This window comes from Hetaerina americana, unplaced genomic scaffold, assembly GCF_022747635.1.
Source record: "Hetaerina americana unplaced genomic scaffold, ioHetAmer1.1.p SCAF_2, whole genome shotgun sequence".
In the NCBI taxonomy this organism is placed as follows: Eukaryota; Metazoa; Arthropoda; class Insecta; order Odonata; family Calopterygidae; genus Hetaerina; species Hetaerina americana.
In genome coordinates, this window is record NW_027286763.1 from 83,057,838 (window position 1) to 83,083,752 (window position 25,915).

The following is a 25,915-nucleotide window of genomic DNA, read 5'->3' on the forward strand; positions in this document are numbered from 1 at the left end:
GTATCCTATGCGTGTTATTCGTTAGTTACCAAATGTACGAACGTAGTTAGTGCTAAGCCCGCCAATATATTCAAATTTTACTTTCCTGATTAGGAATTACAGTGTGGAAGCTAATTGGTAGAGGGTAAATTGCTTTCCACATTCGCAGGAGACTTTTGGAAAATCGACTAATCGCAGCTTTTGATTGCGCGTTTGGGAGTGAAAAATTCCAATTCAGTTACATTCGCCTCGTTGGCTGAGTTAGCGGTAAAACGAATGCACTAACCTTTTGTGGATTTAATTAATTGTTTTTATCCTTCCTTGTGTTTTACTTTGCTATGGTGTAATTATAAATCACTCCTCCATGGAATCACACGCTACTCTCCTAATTCTTGTATTACAGGTAATAGAAACGCAAAGCAAGTTCTTCGATACTTTTTTTGTTCTTGCAGACGACTTACACCTGAATAAAAAAATGGTGGCTTTAATTATCTATCATGTATAAATTGGATGCCTTAGCGAGGCGTCCATTTCTGTTTACTGGATTTTGAATGCTACTAATCAACATTTCTGTATGAGAATTATAACACGTGCATTCGTCAAAACATGGGATACTTCTGTCCGCTTGCACGGGAAAATATTAATGTTCGCATAAAATAGGCATTAAAATATTTCTTGTGATTACCCGCATTTTCTTTAGGTTCAACGCCATTTTCAAGCGTATTACCAATCAAGATATGATTAATAACTGCTTTTTAAAAGGACGACTACATTGTAATAAGAATTCAGATAAAATGTATGGGTTGCTATTCAGCTCTGGACTTTAATGCATACTTAGAAATTTACTTTTTCCCCATTTCTTCGCGTGGCCATTTAAGTTTAGATCTAAATGTGGAAAGCGCGTATATCCATTGCGTGTATATCCATTCACGCAACCTAGCCTGTCGGATAGATGCGACGTTTTTTCATGAGATGTTCTTTTTTACGACTTCCCTGGATCACCCGTTGATTTTCTAATGGAATTTCTGGGAATAAGGCTCTGTCGACATCATCGTTTTACTAGGGGTGAAGGGAGTTATTTCAAATCGACGTGTCGCGAAGCTCAAGAATCCTAGTTGGAGCTCGGATTTTGAGATTCTTGCATGATGCGATTTCATGTCCTCCTTTGCGTTCGCGTCTCCCACCAGCTATGGAAAACAGAGTTATTGAGCTTATTGGTGCAGATCACTGGCGTGTTGAGGATGAATCAAGAAAACTCTTCAACACTTTTGTTACGATAGGACATTGTGGAGTGAATTTTGGCGGCCATTGGTGGTGAAAATGTGTTTTAAAAACATTTTTAAATTCGTTGCGTAATTAGCGCACATTAGAACACCCGGTGCCATAGGTATCCTTTTTTGGGGAGCTCCCAGTTGCGGTCGTCATATTAGTTTGAAAGCGTCGGATTGTGCACCCCCCCCCCCCCCACTCATGAGAACTCGTACTTGTTCACTGGGTTCTCAACCACGAAAGGTGGTGAGGGTGGAGGCTGTTAAGAGGCGCCGGACGTTGTAATCACTTCCAAGCGAAGGTCGCTCTAAACCTGTATGCACCCCGCGCCGAAAGGCGAGACCGCAACAAGAATGTATGGGGAATAGACTATCGAGCCAGACGTTGCCAGAATCCTTTTTTAATGCATACATATACGGTCACATTAGAATGAAACAATTGGAATAATTTAAGCTAAATTTTGCAAAATGGTTGTTTTTTTTCTTTTTACCATTAAATCTAAAAGATCATTCTATTGATCATTGTGGTTACTAACACCCAATGCTGTTTTCACTGGGACAGCTTGCAAGGTTGCGTGTAGATAAGCCATATCCACGCACTGTGGCAATTAATGAGTAGACCCATCCCAAAATGCGATGCGATGTCCAATAGTGATATAAATACTTCGGTGAGTTGGTTTTGTGTCGATTCGAAAAGATCATTAACTTGAAAATATCATCCAAATAGTTTTGATGAAATGTGGGAGGGATTCTGTTGAGCATTTCGTAAAAATATTTTCTCAAATTTCGTGGGCTAAAATTGCGATTCTGGAATTTGTCACACGAAATGCGATCTTGATGAATCGATAGTTTTTCGAAATTCACTTTTAAGGCGCGCATTCTCTTCCTCTCGCACTTCAGGTATGTGCTAGGTGAGTGAAAGGGCGGGCGGTCCAATTTCAGTTGAAAATAAAACAGGTCGCAGAGGTTGTGGCCAACGTGAAAGGCCCAAGGAGCGTGAGAGCGCGCCCGGAGGTCGTCGAGGACGCCGTGCCGGGCTCGATGGAGCCTGCGATTCGTTTTGGTTTCGTGAGGGGCGTGGCGGATTCCTCCCTCGCCAGGCATTGCACCTCGACTTTGTGAAAGTGAAGTCATGCGTTTTAATGAGGTTCTAATGGTTTTCCTTCGGTCAAAGGAGAGCTTTGATGACAAAATTTACCAAGATATCACACCCCTAAAGTGCACGAAGTAAAACGAAGGATCGATTTGCAGGATAATTGACCACACGGGAAAAATATTTAAGTGCGTAGCAATCTCAAATCGGGTCCAATGGACTGTACATAGGTAGCATTATCCTTTTCTTTCCTTAAGTGTCATTCCCTTAAGACCCACGACGCCCATCATGGCCAGTCGCCATAGGAATTAATTAGTGAGCATTGTAAGATGGGGATTGAGATCCTACTTGCCTTAGCTCATTTTCGCATTTGTGCCAAAAAATGGTCCAATATGTATAGTAGAAAGAACTCCAATAACTCGCTAGCTATTCTAAACAAGCTGTTATCCCTTCTGGAGGAATTGACTTAATAGCCTGGGTGCTGCTGTTCCTGCCCCACGATCAGTTATCACCGACACACGGAACGTACAATTAATATTATTGTATTCTACCATTTAAGGTAGGTGTTGGATGGACACAAGCCACCAAATGGTACAGCCACGATTCTCTTACCTCTGCAAACGAAACGCAACCCATTATCAAACACTAAAAGAAGCCCCTCTTCATCTCCTTATACTTCCTTTCCCCCTTCATTGCGTTCAACATCTCTATCCTATTCATGCAACTTCCTCTATCACAGTCTTCAACATCCCACTGCCGTTCAATTCGCTCTTCATCCATTTTTCCTGCCTCCTAATGATTTCTCTCAAAAATCCCTATCCTCCCCCTCCATACCCAGCACTTCCTCACTCGTTTTCATTTCTGTCCACTTAACCTTCTCCGTCCTTCTCCGCACCCACATTTCAAAAGCCTCCAATCTACTCCTATCATACTGCTTCGACGACCATACATGTATTTCCGCGCAGTACAAAACCACGTTCCATTTCAAGGTTTTGACTAGCCTTTTCTCAGCATCTTGGCTCAGCGTCCCTGTCATTAATTTTATTTCGCATTATTTGTTTCCCATTTAGAAGATAATAACCAATGAGTGCCATCATAGAATTCTACGTTTTTTCGTTTTAAAAATTAAGCAGTCGGGGCACGAAAACTACCTAATTCACAAGACCTGGTAGATAGATAGCTATCGTGATAATGGCGGCCGCGAATAGTGTCCACCCTGTCAGTAATTTGTTTTTCCTTGTGTTCCTCCTGGAAATCAGTTGTGGCCATACCTTACCAGATGGAATGACCTACAGTTTATCAATCGCATCAGTCAAACGCTGGTTAAGTACCTTCTTTCCCAGTGAACGTATCTTTCCCAATAATCGTTGATTATTTAATTCATAGGGATTATTATTATTATTTAAAGCACTCTACTATGGCGCTTACGTTTTATTTACTGCTGGAATTATCATTCCGTCTGGTTTAGAGTTGGCGACTAGTAGTAATTTTTTAACTAAGGTTTGTGGTTATCTGTTAATTAAGATAGTATGACTTATTATGTCATATCGCATCATAAATTTCTTGTCGAGTAATTCATAATATGAAACACAAGGCCCATGTCTGAAAGGCGGATTGCCATTGGCGACCTCGGGTATGTCCGGCGAGCACATTACCTACCGGGAAATCCGCGTTAGTAAAAACTTTTTGTAACTATCCTCACGTGATCTAATTTAGGTATCGATCCGAATTACGCGCGATATACTGCTGCATCACCCAAGAACTTTTGCGTATTATTTGGGAAAGTTAAAACTCGGCTGTCTTAGTTCCACACTATCCTCCTTTAATAATTGCATCACGTTTATCACGTTTTATCATTTGAGCAAAGATTCTTTCCGACGCAAATTTCGGGGTAGTGTGCCGTTTTATCGAGCATTTTCTTTTGGAGATACATTTACATGCCTTATCTCGTTCGTTTCAGTTATCGTGTCATTTATCTCTGTTCACGTATGCCATTTGGACGTTACGATGCGTATGTTGGCGGCTTAATTTACCATCTTCTCAAGTCTATTCCTCGCTGGGAGAACATTTGAATACTCGTGTCACTCCCGCGGTGGTGAAGAGAACCGGGTCGCTAATTTTTATCCTAAATTCTGTACAGTGGTATTAGCCCGTTATTGTCATTTCAATCCGTGGACCTACTTAAGTGGCTGATGGTTAAGTCGGTTAGGGAGTTCGCTCTGGAACATGGTCGAATCGTTAAATCAGCCTTTCTTTCGAGTTGAATGTTGAATGTGCGTTATGAAACTTCCTTTTCGATATTGTGCGTACTTTAACCTGGAGGCAGTCGCTTGAAATGGTGATCTGTTTTAACGGGCTGGTCTCATTAATGAACTAGGCTACCCGCTTAAATAAACCGTGCAGATCTTCTGATGTGCGGCCACGAATAATATATCGGGCTCCGTGGGTTTCGCGCTGCATAAATATATTCACATTTCGCATATTTTCGTTCGTTATTCACCTTCTTTTCATGAAATATGAGAAGGCGAGGCCGCCGTGTTTTACTTTGCGTGAAGCTTTAGGCGGAGGGAGGAGGACTGCCCACTCATATGGTCCTCGTGAATTTTTTTTCTTATGGACTTCTTGTGTCCGTTCGCACCATAGCTATTCCGGTCCTTTTTGGCATAGTTTTGAATTTACATTAAATGTGACAGTCGGTAATAAATTGTGTTTGTAGCATTCGGAATGCTTTTGTAAGTTGCTTCAAGGGCCTGCGAAATCGAAGAAATGGCGTTTCGTTTTTTTTTCTTGTCAATGTGTCGACGTTTCTGAATCAAGAGGCCTCCTCTGACAAGATCGGTGAGGAGGCCCCCCTCCCTCCCTTCTCCAAGAGAGGAAGGGTTGAGGAAAAATACGCAGAATTTTTGAAGAAGTTTGCCTAAGAGTGTGTTTTTGCGTTCCCCACCCACAGTAGATGAATATTTGTTTTAATATCTCGAGTGTGTGTAATGGAGTTTGGACTAGATTTAGGGTAATTTTCTTGCCGTAAAGTTCCTCCGACGTTATCATCATTGTCATCTGATACGCCCGCGATAAGGATGTCTGGTCATTAGTTTTTGCCTGCTTCGCTATCTAAATGGGACATGTTGATTGAAAGCCTTGACATGCTCAGCAAAAATGGTGGAGATTAATTGAAGCCATCTCATTGAAAAATGTGTGTTTCCGAGGACTGGAGTGAATTAACTGGCTCTATGTCAAAGAAATGCTTCTGGGTTATGACGAGATTTGGCTGGAATTAGATTCGTTGTGGACGTCATCGTTGGTGTGCGCAAACGATTAACTTTTTTCTGGTAAAAAGACCACTTGTAATTAAGGAGGTTTTAATGCTGTAGCGTACACTTTGTTCTTCACGGGAAAATGCTGAAATTCCACGCTATAGTACGTTCACATCGCTTCACGTTTTTCATCATGCATTCAAAAGAATTAAAATCGCTTGAAAAAGATTGCTAAAAAATTTGCAAAAATTGCTTAAAATGCATTCGCATTGGCTCTAGCACTAGAAGATGAAGTATGTTTTCTGTGTAGTCGATTGGTGCGTGTCCAACTAATATGTTCGTGGGACATTGGAAGATTGGTCGGTGCTTGGTAGTTGCAAGTCAATTCTGTGGCAAAGCAATTACAAGATTAAGTGTTGAATTCAATCAAATATTTATTGGAAACAATTGCCCAGTCGGAAATATGTGTAATATTTTATTGATGACACGAGATAAATGTTTCACTGTCATCAGTTCCGTTATCCTTTGTCCTTGAATGCCAGTGATGTGGTGGCATTATGAGAAATTAGCTACAGTATCGGCAAAAGGTTTTTGTGGTAAGCAACTTGAGAAAAAAAATATTTCACTTGTATCGTCCCCGGAATTCCATGAAATCGTCCATAATTTTTACGTTATCTGGTATTCGAAGCCCTAAAGACCCACACTTGATTGCGCATATGTGATATAAACACTCGATGAGAGAGAATGTTTGATGGTGTATTTTCACCCAGAATTGGCCCGTTACTCGATCATTTGGATTTCGCGATCATTCGTAGAATATAATCATTTAAGAATTCCTCGCTAATGTCGTTTTCCTTTTGTCCTTGCAGGTGAAGTTGGAGCGAGTCCTTGGTCTCACAGTTTCCAGCAATGCCGCCCTCGACTGCGACCCGACGTCCGAATTGGTCGCATACCCGGCGGGGTGAGTAACGTCTCGAGGGTGACCAGAGTGTCAAAATTGCCTATCAATTAAAAAGTACTTGGGTATTAATCATTCATAACCTTGTGACGTGTGTGTGTGTGTGTATATATATATATATATATATATAAATAAATAAATATATATGTATTATGTCACATATATATACATACATTCCATCAAATACCACTTATTTGAATATCACTGCGCTTGTATTTCACATATTTATTTAATATATACCCCGCAGGTTTCGTCTCACTTGCTCTACCGACGTAGTATTTTGGAAATAAAAAATACTCGGTCCCTTTCAAGTAACTCCGGCTGGCTTTCAATCAGAACATTGAAGTAGTGAAGTAAAAAAATCAATAAAAAACTATTGTTCTGAAATACATGCATAAACCACGATAATCTGTTGAATTACCGCTATATGTAAAATCTAATAAAGTTTTTCATATACTATAACAATGACGAATAGAGCATTTTGTTAAGACTTGTTATAAGAATCGTAATATATCTCAAGATTTTACTTGGTGTACTGATTGAGCTTGAAATGATACGAAACGTTTGAGGTGATTTAGTTCGTCTAATAAAGATTTTGTCAAGGAAGTTGGTTTTTGGTTGACTTTTATGAGAGCTAGATTTGGGATGGTTACGAGTGTCCCCTATTTTTTTCGAGGTCGATGCCGAATTGGATTTAGTATCCCGAGGAGTATCAATTGCAAATGGTCAAGCAAAACAACCTTCGGGTTGATGTCTATCGTTTTGTTTTTTAATGACTTCCACGCCTGTGGAACTAATACCTGCTTGCGAGGCTCAGCAAAGGCATGTGGAAGTCGAGACCTCATCTCCGAAAAAGGAGAGGGAAAACTCTATGCAAATACTATATGTTTCTGGGAAAACCGAATCCTAAAATATATCTGTTCGAAAGCCCTGTGGAAATCTACGTGTATTTCTGTATAAATCTCTCTAATTTACTTGTTTATTATCTTTACGCTCATGTCAATTTGATCTGCCTAGGTTGAAGGTAGATAGGATGGAGGGATTTTTGTGTCGTGCGTCCGATTTATTCTTTGAGGTTAGTCTGTGTTTGTGTTAATTTTGTCTTTGAGGTATGTGTATTAAATTTCCCATTTTATTAGAGTGATCAAGGTGGTCCGACCGGTAGAAATTAGAGCTAGAAACTTTAAATTAAGGGGGTTTCTTCAAATGAGTTGCGTATGGTGTGTTAGTTATTTCATTGGGTATTTCTCAATTAATAATTTTTTTATTTAAGCGTTTTTATTTGGTCTTGTCCGAGCGATGCTATTTTTTTTAGCTAGCTACTCGTGCATGAACGGTATTTTTGTTCGTTGCATAATTAATATATTTGTCTTTTTTTTGCCGACTGTTGATTACGGTTATTCGAATCAGCATTTTCCAGCCATGATCTTCAAGTCAGAAATTTGACTGAATGCATAGATTAAGTGCGGGTCAGTGTCTGGTAATGTCTCAATTTCGCACTGAGAGAAAGGTTTTTCTTGTTGTTAACATTTATGGTGAGTTTTTATGCCAAGTTTATCTTATAGATCCCTGTACTCATCGCCTCTTTTCCTAGAGATCATTCTCCCAAGGTATAAAAATCAATTCACCTTCTAGAATTTTCCCCCTTATTCACCTTACCATTTATAGCTGCCCATTGTTGATGTTGAATTCTTTCGTACTGGACTCGGGGTCAGGCATAAATTTTTCACCTGCACAGCCCTGATTTTTATCCACACCTGGAGGTTAACCCATCCCTAATAATGACAAATCCAAAGTTCCCTTGTTTTTCGAAATTTATTTCCTTATAATTGGTAGTGGTCGGTATAAATGTTGTCCTTCTCTCAATTTTTACCCTTCCTTTTTGTATTTCTTTCGATATTTCCTCAATTATTATTTCCGGGATGACCAAAGTCGGTACCGGCTCTTTCCGACTTTGTTTTCCGTCCAGTCCTCGAAGGACGCGCGGTGGACATCACTTACTGGCGCGGAAAATGTTTCATTCCCTTTTTAGAATGATGCCCTCGTTGAGTTCCTTGATTGGCGTGTCGCTCAAATGTTGAAGAAATCCCATATTAAGTCATTCGATTGATCAGAGAATATGGAGGACATGCGGAGAGCAATTATCACCCGGTTGTCAGAAATTTTATGACGCCCTTGGGGTCGAACAGGAGATAAAACAATTAGCATTTGAATTTAGTAGGTTTAATGGCATAAGGTCGCAGAATTCAATCTGATTTACTATTCCAGGGAAAAACAAAACTTTTATTTCCGAGTGGAGATAAGAGATCGCAATAATTGTGTTGATATGACTGCATCAATTGTGGTTTTCGAGAAACAGTGGAAAATATGTTCTTTTTGTAACGACATCGTTCAGCGTAGTATCCGTATATATCACAAGAAGTATTCTTCTGAACACCTTGAGAATTGCATAATGTGGAGATATTTGACACATTATAAACTTGAGATTCATTTCGACTCCCGGTTCCTAGGGAAGGATTCGTCTTAATAACACCATCATAACCATCAAATTTTAAAATTAATCCTTTAATTTAGTTAATAATAGAGAAAAATGCAAGTTTATTCCGCAGTGTTACGTATACGAGGGTGGCTATTTATATCTTGAGCATCGACAACACTAAGTGCTTTAGGCGCCATCTGGAATTTTCATCTGAAAGTTTGGCCCTTTTAACGCTAACTTTAATAAGAACATTTTGTCGTTTGATCGTAACTTTTGTTGTTTACAGTGACTCGAAAATTTTGCCTCTGCGAAAAAATGGAGTTAACTCGTGAACACTTTCGTGCGATGATTTTTTACGACTTTCGACTAATAGGTTCTCAAGAAAGGAGTGTATCGGTGAACTTACTTCCACTTTTAGGGATGAAGCCCCATCCTTTGCTACTGTGAAACGCTGGGATAACGAATTCCATCATGGCCGCGGTTCGCTCAGCAACGAAAGTCGTGAAGGTTGTCCAAAATCAGTTTTTGTGCCAGAAAACATTGATGCTGTGCAAGAACTTGTGAAGAAAGATCGTCTTGTGACTTATCATGAGATTCAGGCATCCTTGGGGATTAGTATGACGAGCATCAATAAGATATTGTATGGACAGTTAGCTGTGAAATTTGTTCGATCTGGATCCCGCATACTTTGACAAAAGCTCAAAAAGATGCTCGTGTCAATTGGTGCAAATAAATGCTCAACAAATACAATCAAGGGGCATCAAAAGCTGTGCATAACATCTGCACAGGTGACGAATCTTGGATCGGAGTGTATGGGCCCGAAACAAAGCAGAAATCCACTGTATTGGTCTTTCAAGATGAGCCAAATCCGGCAAAAGTGATTCGTGCACGAAGCACATCGAAGCAAATGATCGCCTGTTTCTTCGGAATAACTGGACATGTGGCAACCGTACCGTTGAAGCAACGTAGAGCCGTGAATTCGTAATGCTACACGAGCATTTGTTTGCCAGAATTGCTTGGTGAAATACGGAAAAAGAAGCGGCAACGAAGGATCATTCTTCATCATGACAATGCAAGCTCTCACAGATTGGCTGAAACAACTGGATTGGATCGAATTGATGGGTCATCCTCCGTACAGCCCTGATTTAGCACCAAATGACTTCTTTTTATTCCCGTTTATCAAGAAATAATTGCGTGGCCAACGTTTTTCGGCGCCTGAAGAAGCCGTTGATGCATTCAAAAACCATGTTTTGGAGGTACCTCAATCGGAGTGGAAGAAGTGTTACGAAAATTGGTTCGAGCGCATGCAAAAGCGTATTGATTATCATGGAGAATAATTCGAAAAACAATAAAGTCATTTTTAACAATAAATTATTGTCTTTTCATATAAGTTTCAAAATATAAATAGCAACCCTTTTAATGGAAGGAATCACCCATCATAAATGCATATATCATACGTGTATATAAAGTGCACGTTTTAGTGTCTTAAATTGAGAGACACCGCTTGATATGTCCTTTTTGCTTTGCCATTTCAAGCTTAAGTATAAGTGACTGAATCGTGTTATTCTTATGCTTCATTTTATAGTGTATAGGACTGCTTTGCTTTTTACTGAATCATTCAAAATTGGACGAAAATCGTGATGGCGTCTACATTTCGATGGTCGCCTCTCAGGAACCTTTCCTAGAAATTTGAAAGTCTATTGATTAGCGATCACCGAATAATGTAGCCCGTCAATTATTTTTTGATTTTTATGGTAGGAGCAAGTTTTCGTTTGTTCTTTGCAAAATTATATGTTTTATATCTTTGGCAGCGGATAAAAATAGATAGTTATCTGAAAGGGAAGCAATCGTTCCCGATCTTAAACTCTTTTCTGGTAATACCTAGCCATTAAAAACCAAACTAGTCAATTGAGATTTATTTTACTTTTGTGCCTTATCAGAACATGATGTGTAAGATAAGATTGTCTTATTGTCTTCATAAGTGTAATATTTAATAATCTATGAATGTCATGGTCGTCTATGTTTACTATATTCTTAAAGACGTCCGTCATGTCATGCATATAATGGACGCCGCATCAAAGATTTACGATATGAATGTTTTATCGCCACTTAGTTCGTCTTCGGCTTTTAGAATAGTTAAAGAGGCATTTTAAAACAACATGCATTCGTAAATGTATATGTGCCCTTTTTTTATTAGGTAGTGTATTTGCATTCGGCATAAAACCACTATCTGAAAATGGAATAATTCCATTAGAAATAGTTCGGAACGATATGTGGTGTGAATTGTTTATTCACATAAAAAAATACGCTTTACAAAGCGGCGATGCTCTCTATCAAATTTGTTAGAGTGCCCGAGGTTTTCAAATAGTTTTGTTCACGAGGATGGCTCTCAGTCCTCGAGGCTCGGTTTATCCCGGTTTCTTCCCGTTCGGTCCCGCGGTGAAATTTCTTTCCACTTAACGGAATGATTAAATTTAAGATGTTGGCATGAAATTATTTTGAAACTCTCGAAAAAAAATGGTTGTAACTCTTTTATCTTTTATCCGGTGAAATCTAGTAAATTCGGTCCATTTTCTTTCGCGCTGCTGATGGAGCGAGACAGAAAAGTGAACTTGTCCGATCCCTTCCTCGGAGAATATATTTCGAGCTTTTTTCTCTTGGGTCGCTTTCTCATTAGAGAATAACCAAGCGAGCCCGGGTCGCGACTGGCTTTCCTCTCCTATCACATTTTGGAATCGGGCCCACTTATTTGCTCCCTTTCGAGTCTTGAAGGGAGAAAGGGTGGGGTAGGTGTATAAGGAGGGGGGGGTGTGGGTAAGAAGGTAACGACAGAGAGGGGCGGCGTGCTGTATTCCTCCGCCCTTCCCCGCGCTCGCTCCTTCGCAAAACAATTTCAATTGCAAATCTCGCTCGTCGCCCGGAAAGTTGGCTCGGTTCGAGGTTCTCCGGGGAAATACTATCGGGTCGAGGATGAAAGTTGTGTGGTGTAGAGATTAAGCGAGCAGAAATCCGGCGACGCTCGTCGGAGGAGTTGAGGCGGAATATATTTTTTTTTGGCAGCCGAGCCCTTCCACGCTTGCCCTCAGCAGCTCTGCGCAGCGTGACCGGCAATGATGGGATGTCCCCCCCCCCACTTATTCGCACTGCAAGCCGTCACCGATGGGTGTGGCAACTCTTGCGGTTTTGTTTTCGTCACTTCACGGAAATGACAGTGAGGATCCAAGGGGTTGTTGCAGTGAATTGATCTTTTAAAAAAATTCGCACATATGGCCCACTCTGGTATAGCTAGCATACAAAAATCCTGCGTGCCTGATTCGGATACTTGATGGTTATGCATTGCTTAATAGTTTAATTACATGTCTTTCGAACGGGGTATACTTCTGAAAAATTGTTGTGATTCCTCTCCCTGCATATTGCCGAAACCGGGGCACTGGTTTTTTCAGGTACGAGAACTTCCTGGGAAGCCATAGGTGGCACAGGAAAAGATCTCACCCGCCTTTGGGTTTAATATTGGGTGAACTCTACCATCACCTATCAACCGACCTTCGGTTGATAACTTTGTTTATGTATATAAACGCAGTTTATATATACATATATGTATGTGTGTGTATATACATAAATATATATTTATTTATTTATACACATATACATTACGAATAAACAGAACTGCACTGCCCTTCTCTTCCTTGATAAAGGTGGCTTGGATCACCGAAAATCCGAAACCGAGTGAGTTTCTCTTCTTTTTTGTGTGTTTTGTCTTTGTCGACTAGTTATAACTTCCTATAAATTATTATTCACGTCCGTGAGACTTTAACAAAAGTTTTATGTGTTATATATATATATATATATATATATATATATATATATATATATATATATATATATATATATATATATACACACACACACACACACACACGCACGCACACACACACACTCGCCATGGAACTTAGAGCTGGCTGAATATTCATGTAGATAGAGCATAAAAATTCCAATTTAGATTTAAAATTAGATAAAAGAACAGGGATAGCTTTTCCTCTGCAAGTATTTACATGGGTAACCAATTTACATGATGGAGTCAAGTATGGTCTTCTCTGAGCGATGTGATTTACCGGTGTAACCTTGGCTTCCATTCATTTCCTCCTGGTGAAAAGTGAATGATTTGAATGAACGTCTTGTTTCACTTACGGCCAAAGAGGATACGGAAAAGGTTAAATGAACTCACAAAGGATAGAATTGCTCTGCCATTGTGAATTCATCCTTGGGAGTTGGTCCTGCGGCTGGTGGTAATTGTTTAAGTTGAGCAATGCTCCTTTTTCCTATGAATTAGCGACAATTTTGTTCCTGAATTTCGAAAACACTTGAATGTTGGGAATTTAAATTGGGTTGATGCCCTTTAAAACGAAGAGCAAACAATTATGAAGGCTGGCGATAAGAGGATGGCTTGGCTGGTGTCCCTGAAGTCACAAATATGTTAGAGCTATGTGAATTAGCGATGTATCGACCATGTTGATAATAATAGCCCAAAATAGCTGATATATATGGAGTATCGATAATTATCGTCAGTTTGATATTATCGATACGGCGATTGGTATGGCTATTATTGATTGATACGTACGTTATGATAGAAATCTTGATGTTGACGATGTTTTCGGTTATTTAAATTTGGCTTAATGAGAGCATAATATATATTTAAATAGTTTGGGTGACATTACCGATGGACAAATGGAAGAAATTATGGAATTCCATACCATTTTACGGCCAAGAAGATATTATCCTCGCGGAAGGTGACCATTCATTAATAGAAAACATGGACCAAATTGTAATTATGGACGGTATTGCTCTCGATATATCTGGATAAAACGACTAAGTACCGTAACATCGATATGTCGTTGCCACCGTGATATTTCCTGTACATTGAGGGTTGAGAATGGTTAATTAAGGTAGCACATTCCTGGTAGTAGCAGTACGGTGGTGAGGTACTTTGATATTCTCGAAATCTAATGGAATTCCAGATTCCAAGGTGCATCGGTCTTGAAAAGAAAAAAAAAATCTTCAAGGATTAGAAAAGCTGGAATCGAAGGACGGGAGATAAAAAGGGATGAAAATATTTGGGAACTATCCTCGCTTGTAGGTTATTTCTCGGGGGATCGCGTCTGATTTTCTCCCCTGAGTCCGTCGGGGCGCGACCGTTTACATAACGGTCTCCAGACTAATCCCGGTGGGCATAAAAGCTTTCGATCGGAGGTGAGGGCCTCGAAATGGTGGATGGGGATGCATTTGAGGAGGAGGCTCCCGAGGGCAATGCACCGCCAGAGGGATCTCGTCGACTCGTTTCGCGGTGACATCACTCGCTGGCATCAGCCAACCAATGACAAGGTCCGTCCCCTCATCCAATGATCATGTATCCACAAGCGTTAGGGCGAGCGAAAACATTTGCTGGCTCAACCTTCGCGTCTTCACGGTCAAAAAGACTCTTGAATCTACAATTTAACATTAAACCCGCCTCGAAGAGGCCGGCGTGCGTTAGGTAGGGTAGATGGAATAAATAATCATTGATCATGGGTAAAATCGGATCAGGCTAACCTTAGTTGAAACGAAATTACTATATTTTTTGTATAATTGAATTTATTTTCTAAGATTAATGTAGGGTTATTTTAAGTACCTGTTGGTTTTCATGTCATTAAAATCGAAATAGACGATTTAGAGTATAATAATTTTAACTTCCCGTAAAACATTCTGTGAAGCAAATTGAAGTAAATGATGAATTCTTCTCGGGATAACGACCGGGTCATGTTCTGCATTGTTTCCGACGTTTCGACGGACGTCATGTCCATCATCTATGGGACGAGTCGTCCGTTGAAACATCAACAGTTCAGAAATTAACCCTATGGAAATCCCGAGAAGATTTCATCAAGGACATATGGCGGAAAAGACATTAGATCCTTTTTCGAATTGGCGTAAATATATTCATGACTTACGCTAAATCGTAATATCGTTCTTATTTTTCGGAAGCCTTCAATCCGCCGATTAGATATCACCATCATCACATGTGCAGATTGGTGTTGTGCTCTCAGCTTCATTTATTCATGGGAATTGTAGTGAACATAATTAATTTTTTGCTGTAGGTAGTAGATTTCTGGAAGCTATCGAGATCGTGTAGAAATAGGAAGGCTAAGATAAATATTAAAGTTGGGGGACATGAACACGAACAGTTGGAAAGTTCATCTATTTAGGAAGTGTTTCGGATGAAGGTGGGAAAAGTTTTATGGGAATTAAATGAAGGATTGCGTTAGGTAAAGAAGCGTTTGCAGAGAAGCGGGAGAGTATGTCAAGCACCTTAAGTTAAGGCAAAGGAAAGACTCGTGAAAAGTTTAACAAGTGTGGATAGCCGTTTAGTATGTCTTCAAAACTTGGTCGTTGAGGTAAGATGATAAGAGTACACTGGAGACTTATGGAATGTGGGTGCGGAGAAGAATGGAAAATAATGTTAGCGGAAAGAAACGATGAAGTTTTATTTATGGCAGGGGAAGAGAGACGGTTCTTGGAAGAAATTCAAAGAAGGTAGGAAAAATGAATCTTTGAAAAACAGAGAGGCAATGAGATGGGGATGTTGAAAGCGGTAATAGGGGAGAGAACTCTGGAGAAGTGTGGTAGAGGGAGGAAAAGAATAGCCATTTTGGTTGAAATTAAGGGAGGTAGAAAGTATGCAGAGCTATGAAATGTGCTATTAAAATTCTTCATGGATTTTTATGTAGTTAGGGCTTAAGAGTGCAGTAGTGTGTACTGCCAGTGTCGATCAAAACCTATACTAAGCCGGTAGACTACTGCTATGGCGTTTCGGTATTTACCTGAATCATTATCTGCTCAGTGCCGCCTTCCGATATTTTTGCAATTCCCTCATGACGTAAGATGTGGCCAATGAGTTCGCCGGTCCGTTTAAGGTTATATTTTGAAACTGTTTCATCCTTGATTCCATGAGGAACATTTCCATTACTATCCTTATCAATCCATCCAAATTCATTATGGTGTTGTGATACCACAATTCAAATTACTCCTTCCTTCCTTTGTGTCATTTGTTCAGATGTCATAGTCGTTTGATTACATACATGCCCTGTGCGTTAGTATTGGAACGCTGTCCTTCTTACCAGGTTCAGTTCTTTGGCAGCCAACTAGCTATATTTCCTCTAAAATACAACTGTTACCTGTCCAATTTTATGTGAAATGTCTGACTCCGGCCATACACGTACATGGTGATGCTACTGTCTAGGGGGAGGTGCTCTCCCAATTTTACTTTTTTTTTACAAAATCATTTGAAAGCTTACTTTAGTCTGTCCTGCTTTGCTGAAGGCCAGAAATTAACACCGTCTAAATCAAAGAAAATAACATCAGAATAATTCCGAAATAATTTTCATCTGATGACTTAAACAAAGAGAAAAGGATGTGTTAGGAAATCTGTATTGTTTTTAGTTCATACTTGTTTGAAATAGCCATTTGATAGCATTCATTCAGGTATCTAACTATTCGGTAACAAAGTTTGCCTTTCGAATCTTCCTCTCGCCATTCAGTGATATTAATCAAACTAGTAGTTTTTAAAATTATATTTGTCGAACAAAACAGCATTTTACCGAGTGCCGCCAAAAATTCATTATTGACAGAAATATTGTGAAACGCCTCGGATAACCGGTAGCGTTGGAAAAGTGATTCTGCGATATCGAGACACTACTGCCATTTGATTTTAATTCCGTGAAAGTAAAATAATTTCGACGGCGCCGTACCATTGAATTAATAATTTCAACCTTGAAGTGTCTCTCGCTGCTCAGTAAATGCCAAAGCCAAATTATGATACAGTCGACTGACTCAATATAATCCGATCCCTGCTCGACCGCCAACCTTGTTGCTTCGATCCTAAGGCGCGAGGTAAAATTTACGGCTCGCTTTTTCTGCAACAGGAAACAACATTTTCCCAAACTTTTGATTAAAACTTCATCCACCGTCAGGCGCGATATTTGTTGCTCGCGATTGTGATCGCGAGGTGAACTGTTCACCAGCCCATCTGGGACTAGGTGCTACGTCAGTTGTCAGAAAATCTCGGTGCTTCGACATTTTCATAATATGAGAAAATATTAAATGCCTCTGTTTGAAATAATCTTTACACTAGATTGCGGTTTATTTTTTTTGAATAAGGAGGAAACGCTTCACCTTTTCCAGTGCTACCATATTTAATTTCGGGAATCGAACGTGCCATAAGGATTACTTTTGTTAGCATATCACATTATTTATGGAAAAGTTCGGTAAGAACCAACCAAACTGTTACATGTCTTTCATTGTGTGTCTCAGTAAAAGTATATGCATTTAATTGGGAGTAGATTGAGATATTAAACTAAAGAAATGGTTCTTAGGTGGCAGCTATGTTGATTTTTGCTGATGGCATTGCTTTTTTACGATGTTGCCTTCGAAATTAGCCCTCCTGAAAACTTTTTGACCTCCATGCAGAAATCAAATCTTAAAAGCCACTTCATGAATAGACACTTCTTGAAGGTGCACGCGAATATTTGTTTCCATCCCAGCGTAATACTCTAATTACTTTTTTAACTCTTTTGGAAAACTGCGACAAATTATCCTATTAACAATTTGGCTTTATTTATTTGAGTGGTTGTTTAACGAACTGTACTTCACTTAATGCAAGATCGTATCGATGGCATTATCTCTTATCCTGAGGAGTAGTGATTGCCCTATTATCCAAAATTTATGGGGGGTCAACCTAATGGTAGGTCAAAAGCATCTATTTACACTCTTAAATAGTCCATTATGCAACGCTAATATCGTTGTACCCTATAGGCTTTGAGTGATTTTGCCTACATTGCCATTATGAGGATGAATTAGAGAAGTATTAGGCTGATGAATGATAGCATAAAATATGAATGGTATTTCGTATTGCTTTGGAAACTTTTAAAATGAGTCGAGACGATTAATCTCAGAATGTTATTTCTGGCATATGCGATGGGTACATGGTAATCGAAAGTATGAGCAGAAATGCGCTAGATTTGAGCTAGCAAGTAGTGAAAAATTGTGCGGGAAAAAATAAACGTGAATGAGCTTTTTGGAAATAGTCTCTAGAAACCTCTCCCGTCACGGAGAGAGCTGGTTAAGGCCTTGAGGTATTCACAGTACGCTCGAATATGAAAATGGGGGAATGAGCTTTAAAGGTTTAAGCTACTTAAAAGGGAATTTTACCTTAGGCCGTAAAGTTTTTTTTTATATTTTACGGTCGTAGGAGAATTTTTTCCGCTTTATTGAAACAGAGCACTCGAGATTGCTTCGGATACCAATAAGTACCTGAAACTAGATATCGGCAGTTTAAGCCACCTAGAGAAAAATACTCCCAACAACGGTGGAATTAAATATACTCTTTTTATTCCCTAAGAAGTTTAAGGATTGGAAGAATATGGCCTTTTCTTTCCCTTTCTCAGCTTACGCAGCATTATCCCTTTCCCTCTACCCTTCAGCGTCTCGCGACTCCTCAAAAATACCTCTTCTGCCCACTTTTTATCCTTCGAATTTTCATCCTCCAACTACCTCATACCCAACTATATTTAATGATTCGTCTTTGCTTTTCTCCTCCTTACAGCTCATGTTATCCATTCTCTTCCATGTCCATATTTCATATGTGCGTCTCAATGTCACTCCGCACGGGCTTATTTCGGAATTATACAACGCGCTTCATCTCAACGGCCTGGATAACCTTTTCACTATGATGTTAATTAAAGAATCCAGGGACCATTTTTCAGCGCTTCAAGTCAGTTTACGAATCCATACAATTTGTTCTTGCGTCTACGTACGTCTGGGAACGTCTTAGTGGGTAAACAGTTGCAAATTGCCTGCATTGCACAGTGCGCGAATTTGAAAGTGTGTATTTTACATTTGACTGTTTTCAGAAGAATTGTAGTTTTGAGAAACGGGCTCCAGGTCATCATTACCCTATTATTGCTAAATATTTTTTTCTTGACATTTCTCCATAAGTGTTGGTCTAATATGTTCATTTTCCGTAACAGATTTGGTTGTCTTTTTATAACATCTCAGATGCATCTTAATCAAGCTCTGTTTTTATTTTGCCACAATTTAATACTGTAAAAATGTATTTGTATTTTAGTTTAAAACTTCACTTTTTAACTTCTGAACTGTCGTCTGATATTTTTTCTGAAAATTTTTAAAGCTTTCTAAAGCATAAAGCGTTTCTAATGTCTTATATATATATATATATATATATATATATATATAAACATACATATATATATATACATATATATATATATATATATATATATATATATACATATATATATATACATATATATATATATATATATATATATATATATATCAATATTGTCTAATATGCTGCCGAAAGTATGATAGGTGGCTTTTTTCTCGAGGCACCTACTGTATTTTCGAGCGTTTCGTTTTTAGAGTATTTTGTCTTTCAATGGAATCTTATATTAATTTTAAAAAAATCAAATCAAATTTCCTCGGATTTTTTTTGGAAAATTCTGTGACCGGGGGCATAGTCAGAGGGCCTATTTTAATGTTGGTGGGCCCAAAGTTTGGAGAATTGTCTACGTGGACTCTTTTTTGAAAGTGAGCCTCACTGGTGAGTTTCCATAAAAAGAGAGAGGCTAAGTCGCGTCTAACCTTTGTCCCGTCCGCAGGTGCACCGTGGTGCTCTTCAACCCTCGCAAGAACCGCCAGAGTCACCTGCTCAATGGGTCGCGCAAGGCCATCACTTCGCTCTCCTTCTCGGCGGACGGCCGGTACATCGCGACCGGGGAGTGCGGCCATCTCCCCTCGGTGCGGGTGTGGGACCTCGCGGGGGCCGCGGCCTCCGGCGGAGACCACTCGACGGCGCAGATCGCCGAGTTTCCCGGTCACAAGTACGGGATCAACTGCGTGGTAAGTACTCGGAGTCAGAATTTTTTCCACCTCCCATCCCTCTGCGCCGTGGGTAGATTTGCACATTCTGCATATCCCATAAGTCGTCCACTGGTGTATAGACGGCATGGTGGGCTAGCGCCTGTGGAAAGGAGCTCGCAAGGTTTATGGGAAGGAAAGGTTATAGGGAAAGGGTTTAAGGAAAACGAGCATGGGGTAAAATAAGACGTGGGAAGTTTTATGTTGCGTGTTGCTCGTGGAGAAAAAGGGATCCGTAAATTATTTATTTGCCTACGTATTGATTAATCTAATTCTATGTTCGTAGTCAAGTCGGAAAATATAAGTTGCTCTACGAATAACTGTTGTACCTTCGGGAACGAAGCCAAAGGCTCTTGTTTTCTCTTTACATACTTTCAGTTCAGCGGTTAATGGACTCTTCTCTAATAATCAACTACTCAGGTCGTGAAAATGTATCAGTCCTTTTCGTTTTATCCCATCTATTATTAAGTGAATTGAGTGTTCAGAATTATGTTCAAGTTCAGAATTTATTTTCCCTTTTCTCTTCCTTTCCCATATCCTCTCTTATCACTTACCCTTCCCACCTGGTGATTGCACCCCCTGCCACACACTTTTTTGGTGGATCGGGCGGTATTTATGTCATATCGAAGTCAAAATGTCTTTATTATCTTACTTTTCCATATTTTGATTCTTCTATTAGCTATTATTTTTTTTCTAACTTCTGTGTTTTCGCTTCCATAAACATTATTGAATTCTGCATCTATTTTCGGCTTGTCTGCAATGAAGATATTTCGTTTGAAATTTGTGCATCGCGAGTGGGTTTTGTTTTAGAGGGCCAGGGGTTAGCGGAGCAGGAGTTAAAATGACCCAATGCTGAGTGAAAGTAAAAAATTTGGGAGCAGCTGAAATTCAGGAAAAAATATAAAATGGAAAATCCATAATAATAGACGTTCATTTTTATGAGATTTTATTACTTTCTCTTGAATCTATACTCCGCTACCAATTAAGTCGGATAACTTTATCTGCATGAAATATTTATTAGTAAAATCGCAAGAAAAGGTCTTTGAAATATCCAATAAATATACGTAAATGGCCATAAGCAGAGCCATTGTATAAAAATCCCTTCGAGGTGATATCGTTTTTATCGCACAAATTACGGTGTTATGCCCAAAAAAAGACTCCCATCCCGAACCCCTGTGATAGGTTATATTTTTTTAATTTTCGAGGCATCCTTTTTGTCCCTGCATCTTCTTATTTTCAAGCCGTCCATCGCTAAGTTGAATGAATGTAATTTGATGGACCAGTATAATAAAAAAATCAATATTTTGTGCGAGTCAGTCGCAAAATGCACTGCAGGAATTATTGGAACTTAATGCGGTTCATGCGGAAACGGACAGAGATGACGGATCTAATTTTTTCTTCCTCCATCGTGCAGTAGAACGTCCCTGCTGTCCATATAATACTGAATCATTGCGCCTTTTTTTTAAGTCAGCATATTTCGCCGGCATAGATTTTTATTTGAGATTATTTCCATGGTATTGTAGCTTGCATTAGAGTGTCGTCCGAATGAATATATATATATATATATATATATATATATATATATATATATATATATATCGTGAGGATAGAATAGGTTGCGAAATCCGTCGGCTGTGCATTTCACCGTACTCGGATGCGAAATAGATTTCAGCCGCTGCCCAGACGTAGCTTTCAAAGAGTGGAAGTAATGGAGACTCTAGGACGAGCAAAACGATGAATAATTTATTGTTGAATCACCGTCGCCGTAACAAATGAACATTTCATACGGACATGCGGGATAGATTTCACGAATCCACGACGTGTGCTTAAATAGGTGAAATCCATCCCATGTGCTTGCTTTCATGAATTGTTGAAGTCATTCGACGGTATAGGATTGTCCCTAAATTATTCATGACTGCTGTTAACACTTTAGTCATGTTATGCATGGGAAATTGAAGTTGAAAATTCGTGGGAGGCAACGAATTGACGTGCGTTTACTTAGTAAATTAGGAGGACTCTCTCGAATATACAATCGTTCCACGGGTCTCGAAAGGTCAGTAAACGAGTTAAATAGAGTTAAAGAACGGATACTATTTTGATTAACATTTCCCGCATTGACCTCGTGTTTAAAAAAAAATATTATTAATAATTTACCGCGAATGATTGTCACATAGCATCATTGTTGTAAATAGTGAAAATAATACTGTTAATAAAAAGAACCATAAACACAGTAATCAACCCGAAGGTCCGTTTGGTAGGTGATGGTATAGTTCACCCTGTACTAAGCCCGACGGCGTGTGAAATTCACACATCAGGGTTGGGGGGCCAGTTCCTTTCCCTGTTCCTTTCCCTATGGTTTCCCAGGAAGATCTGGTACTGGTATCCGTAAATTCACTGGTGGAGCTGCAGGTGCCCAGAGTGCCTTGCCCGGGAATCGAACCCGGGCCCCTCCGGTCAATAGTCCAACGCTCTACCCCCTGGACTACCGCGACCCACTATATTGAAAATTATAATATTATATTACATCAGCATAGAAAAGGGTCAACTTGCGGGCACCCGACTGAAGGGCCCTCATTGTTATTCTAAATCCAGTATTGAATCGTGTCGTCTATTCACGTCGAATAAGTTGTTGTGAACCCTTAATAGTTTCTTGATGGTTTATTACGCTGAATGCATTGTAGCTTCAGGAAACATAGAGCTTCCGTACCCGGTGAGATTGAAGAAAGTGTTGTGAAATAGGTGATTCGGAAGTGTTATTTGCAGAGGGGAAGGGACTTAAAGGAATGGGATCAGGGCAGCCAAAGAATTAACGGTAAACCCTTCGGGATAATCGGTGTGGGCCGCTGCTCGGCATTCCAAAAGTTCTTTTTTTTTATTTAAACACTCCAACAGCCAAGTTCGGCCGTTCGTATTGGGTTTATAATTTGAAATACCATAAGGAAAAATTGCAAACACCCAGGGTATTGAAGATGGAACCCCTTGATCTCTGGGCCAGCCAGCGTGGACGTTACCTAACCCCCACCGAGGCCGGTCGTTTACGAATGGCGAATTTTTAAGGCGCAGCGAAGTACACGATTTACAATATTGTAATAGGTATCCCCTCTTCGGCCATTCTCTCGTAGCCCGCCTGGAGCTCACCAATACGGATGTTGTTTTATTTTTGTTTGGGAAAGAAGGGTTCGTAAAGAAAGGTTTAAGGTAAAAAATACAGTGTCTGCGTGGCATTACGTTGCGGTGCATGGATGAACGTGATGGGAACTCGGCTTGCGCATGATTTGGGAAGGGAAGGTATAAACATTTGAATATCCCCGGAGGAATGTTATCCTCCTCCGTCTGACTTTTCGCGCCTCATTAAATTCCTGTCACGACGTTCCCTCACTCGCGTCTCATTCGCGTGTTAAATCTTCAGCGCGTGCTAAACTCGTAATTAAATTTCGCAGACGCAATTGCCGACGGCGGTGACAATTTGTTTTTATTTGATTATTTAAGTAAAAGTGTCATTTGGTTGGGGACCATTGGGATACCGCTAAAAATTATTCGCGTGGAACTTGGTGAAAATCGTTAAGTGAAAGTTTCCATGTGCCAGTGGGCTGTGGATATATTATATATTACCAGTCGATTTTTATGTCGGAAGGGGAATATGCTGGTGATATTTCACTGTCCGCCAGATTAGTTGAGCCAACACAGTTGAGTATAAGCTAAAGCCTGTTTGTAAACCTCATTTTTCATCAACGAACGCCCGTCCTAGGCTTTGTGGAAGTGTTTCCTAATTCATGAGTTGTTTTTTTCCACATTCGGTGTGACTTCTTTCGGAATATCTTCCCGAGTAATGATGACACGGGAATGCGCGTTCATGTACTTCGGCTTCCGAAGATTTAAAATACTGTGGGAAACTCCCTAGCTTTCGCGTATTTGTCCGTCACGCATTTAGCCGCATTGAAAGATACTTCTTCCCTACAGCAAGGGCGCTTTGACTGAGAGAATTGGTTACACACACACCCTAGCTTTATTGACAAATTAAATTCATTTACTACATAAAATAAAATGTATATTTCACATATTTTACTGTGGAGAAATCTTCTGATATGCTATGGCAACTGCTCTTTTCTAAGTTTTTGCTATAACACCTGCAGTTACCATAGCAGGCTGTAAACGAAAGCTGACTGAGCGAGATGACGATATATAGTTTCGATATGACTGTTGGATATATGATGATATTGTTTATGAAGAAATGGATGAAACAATCGAAATGGATTATGAGCGATAAAAGTCGATTTGCGATATTGATGTTGTGTAAGATTATAGTCTGCGAAGATTATATGGACGATAATGTTTTCAAATTTCAATGTTCGGTTTTGTAGATATAACGCGTACATATAAGCCCGATAATGCCAGTGTGTTTCGTTCTACCCTATAATTATCAATAAGCACGTCGATATATCATCACAAATCGATAGTTTTTATATCGGCGGTCTGTATAGGAAATCGGGTATGGTTGATTCCTATGAAATTACCCTTTTCTTTAATCGATATTCTTTTTATCGCTACTCAGCTTTGAATGATGCCAAGTATGTTTTTGCGTCTTATTTCCAATTGGTTGCGGCGAATAGAAGATGGATCATACATGAAAATGTGTAATACTCTGGTTTTAGTTCATAATCAAATGGACGAAGCCTGGATCCACCCATTTGCATCTATCACGATGGATTATAATGCTCTCTCAACACGCGTTTTAAAAAAGATTTAAAAAGCCTGCTGACATCGACATATCCTGTGTGCACTAATACTGTGCGAGTTGTCACACGGCTGTTTCATCACCGCGGCATATCTACAGCAGTCGTGGCGGTGAGCGTTCTATCCTTGAGCTATTCCCGTAAGTGGACTCAGTTCGCATTTGATAATCGGTACACTTTAGTGTGTTGTTCTTCCATCCTGTTTTGAAGCTTCGGAAAGAACGAATGGCCTTGCCGCATTGCGTGAGTACGTCTCAATTGGAAAAGGGGAGGTGGTCTCATCCTTCGCTGGTGGATGAATTCATACAGTCTTAAATTAGCGAATAAGCTCTTTACCACTCTCCGGCGTTTTAAAATGTTTCATAATTGGATAAATGTCATTTGTTTTTTACTAATGATGTGATGGATATATATATATATATATAATATATATATATATATATATATACATATATATATCCATCAAGATCTGGTACCTGAAAAATCACATAACTTGGGTGGAGCTGAGGGTGCCTAGAGGGGCTTGCCCGGGTTTTGAACCCGGGCTCTCCGATCAATAGTCCACACACACACGTATATATATATACACACACACTGAATGATGTTGTACTATTTGAATACCCTCTTTCCCCCCAGCATTGAATAATTTAATGTAGGGTACGTTTCTGTCTCTAAATTAGGACGATCAGTGTAAAATGTGGCATAATTTTCCACTTTCTTTGTACGAAAATTGATGATAAAATGATGATTCTTCGTTCATAAATTGTTTTTCCCCAACCCATTTGGAGGTATTATAGGTCCGCTAATGTTTTCAGGACGGAGAGGGAGGTGGGGGAGGAAAGAGGCGGACGAGGAGCTTATAGGTGCCCCAATCACCCTTGAGCAAGGCCACCCCAACCTAGCCTAACGCTCCCTTCCCCCACCGGGGCCCTATCCCGCCTCCACCAGCCCACTCCTCCATCACCTCTCTTGTTCCCCCTCTCCCCCATTTTCCCCCTCTCCCCCATTTTCCCCCTACTCCTTTCCCTCCCCTGCCTGAACATGTGTGTAAAGTGCTCGCATGACGTGTATGTTCACCCTACGATGTTGTGGTGCAGCGAAACCACGGTCGTTATTAGAGCCATGTAATTTGCAGTGTTGTTCTGCTGTATTCTTTCAAAGTGCAAAGAGAGATTTGCATTTT

The 25,915-nt window shown here is 39.8% G+C and overlaps 1 protein-coding gene across 7 annotated transcripts in view; it reads left to right on the top strand.

Annotated features, from left to right (window-relative positions):
- Wdr62 (WD repeat domain 62) overlaps positions 1–25,915 on the top strand; it is a 446,434-nt gene that overhangs the window by 314,524 nt on the left and 105,995 nt on the right. For all 7 annotated transcript variants that reach the window (XM_071585661.1, XM_071585668.1, XM_071585662.1 and 4 more), the window contains 2 exons: positions 6,464–6,555; positions 19,741–19,981. In XM_071585661.1, coding sequence (XP_071441762.1) covers positions 6,464–6,555; positions 19,741–19,981 — 333 coding nt within the window. The remainder of the gene's footprint in view (positions 1–6,463; positions 6,556–19,740; positions 19,982–25,915) is intronic.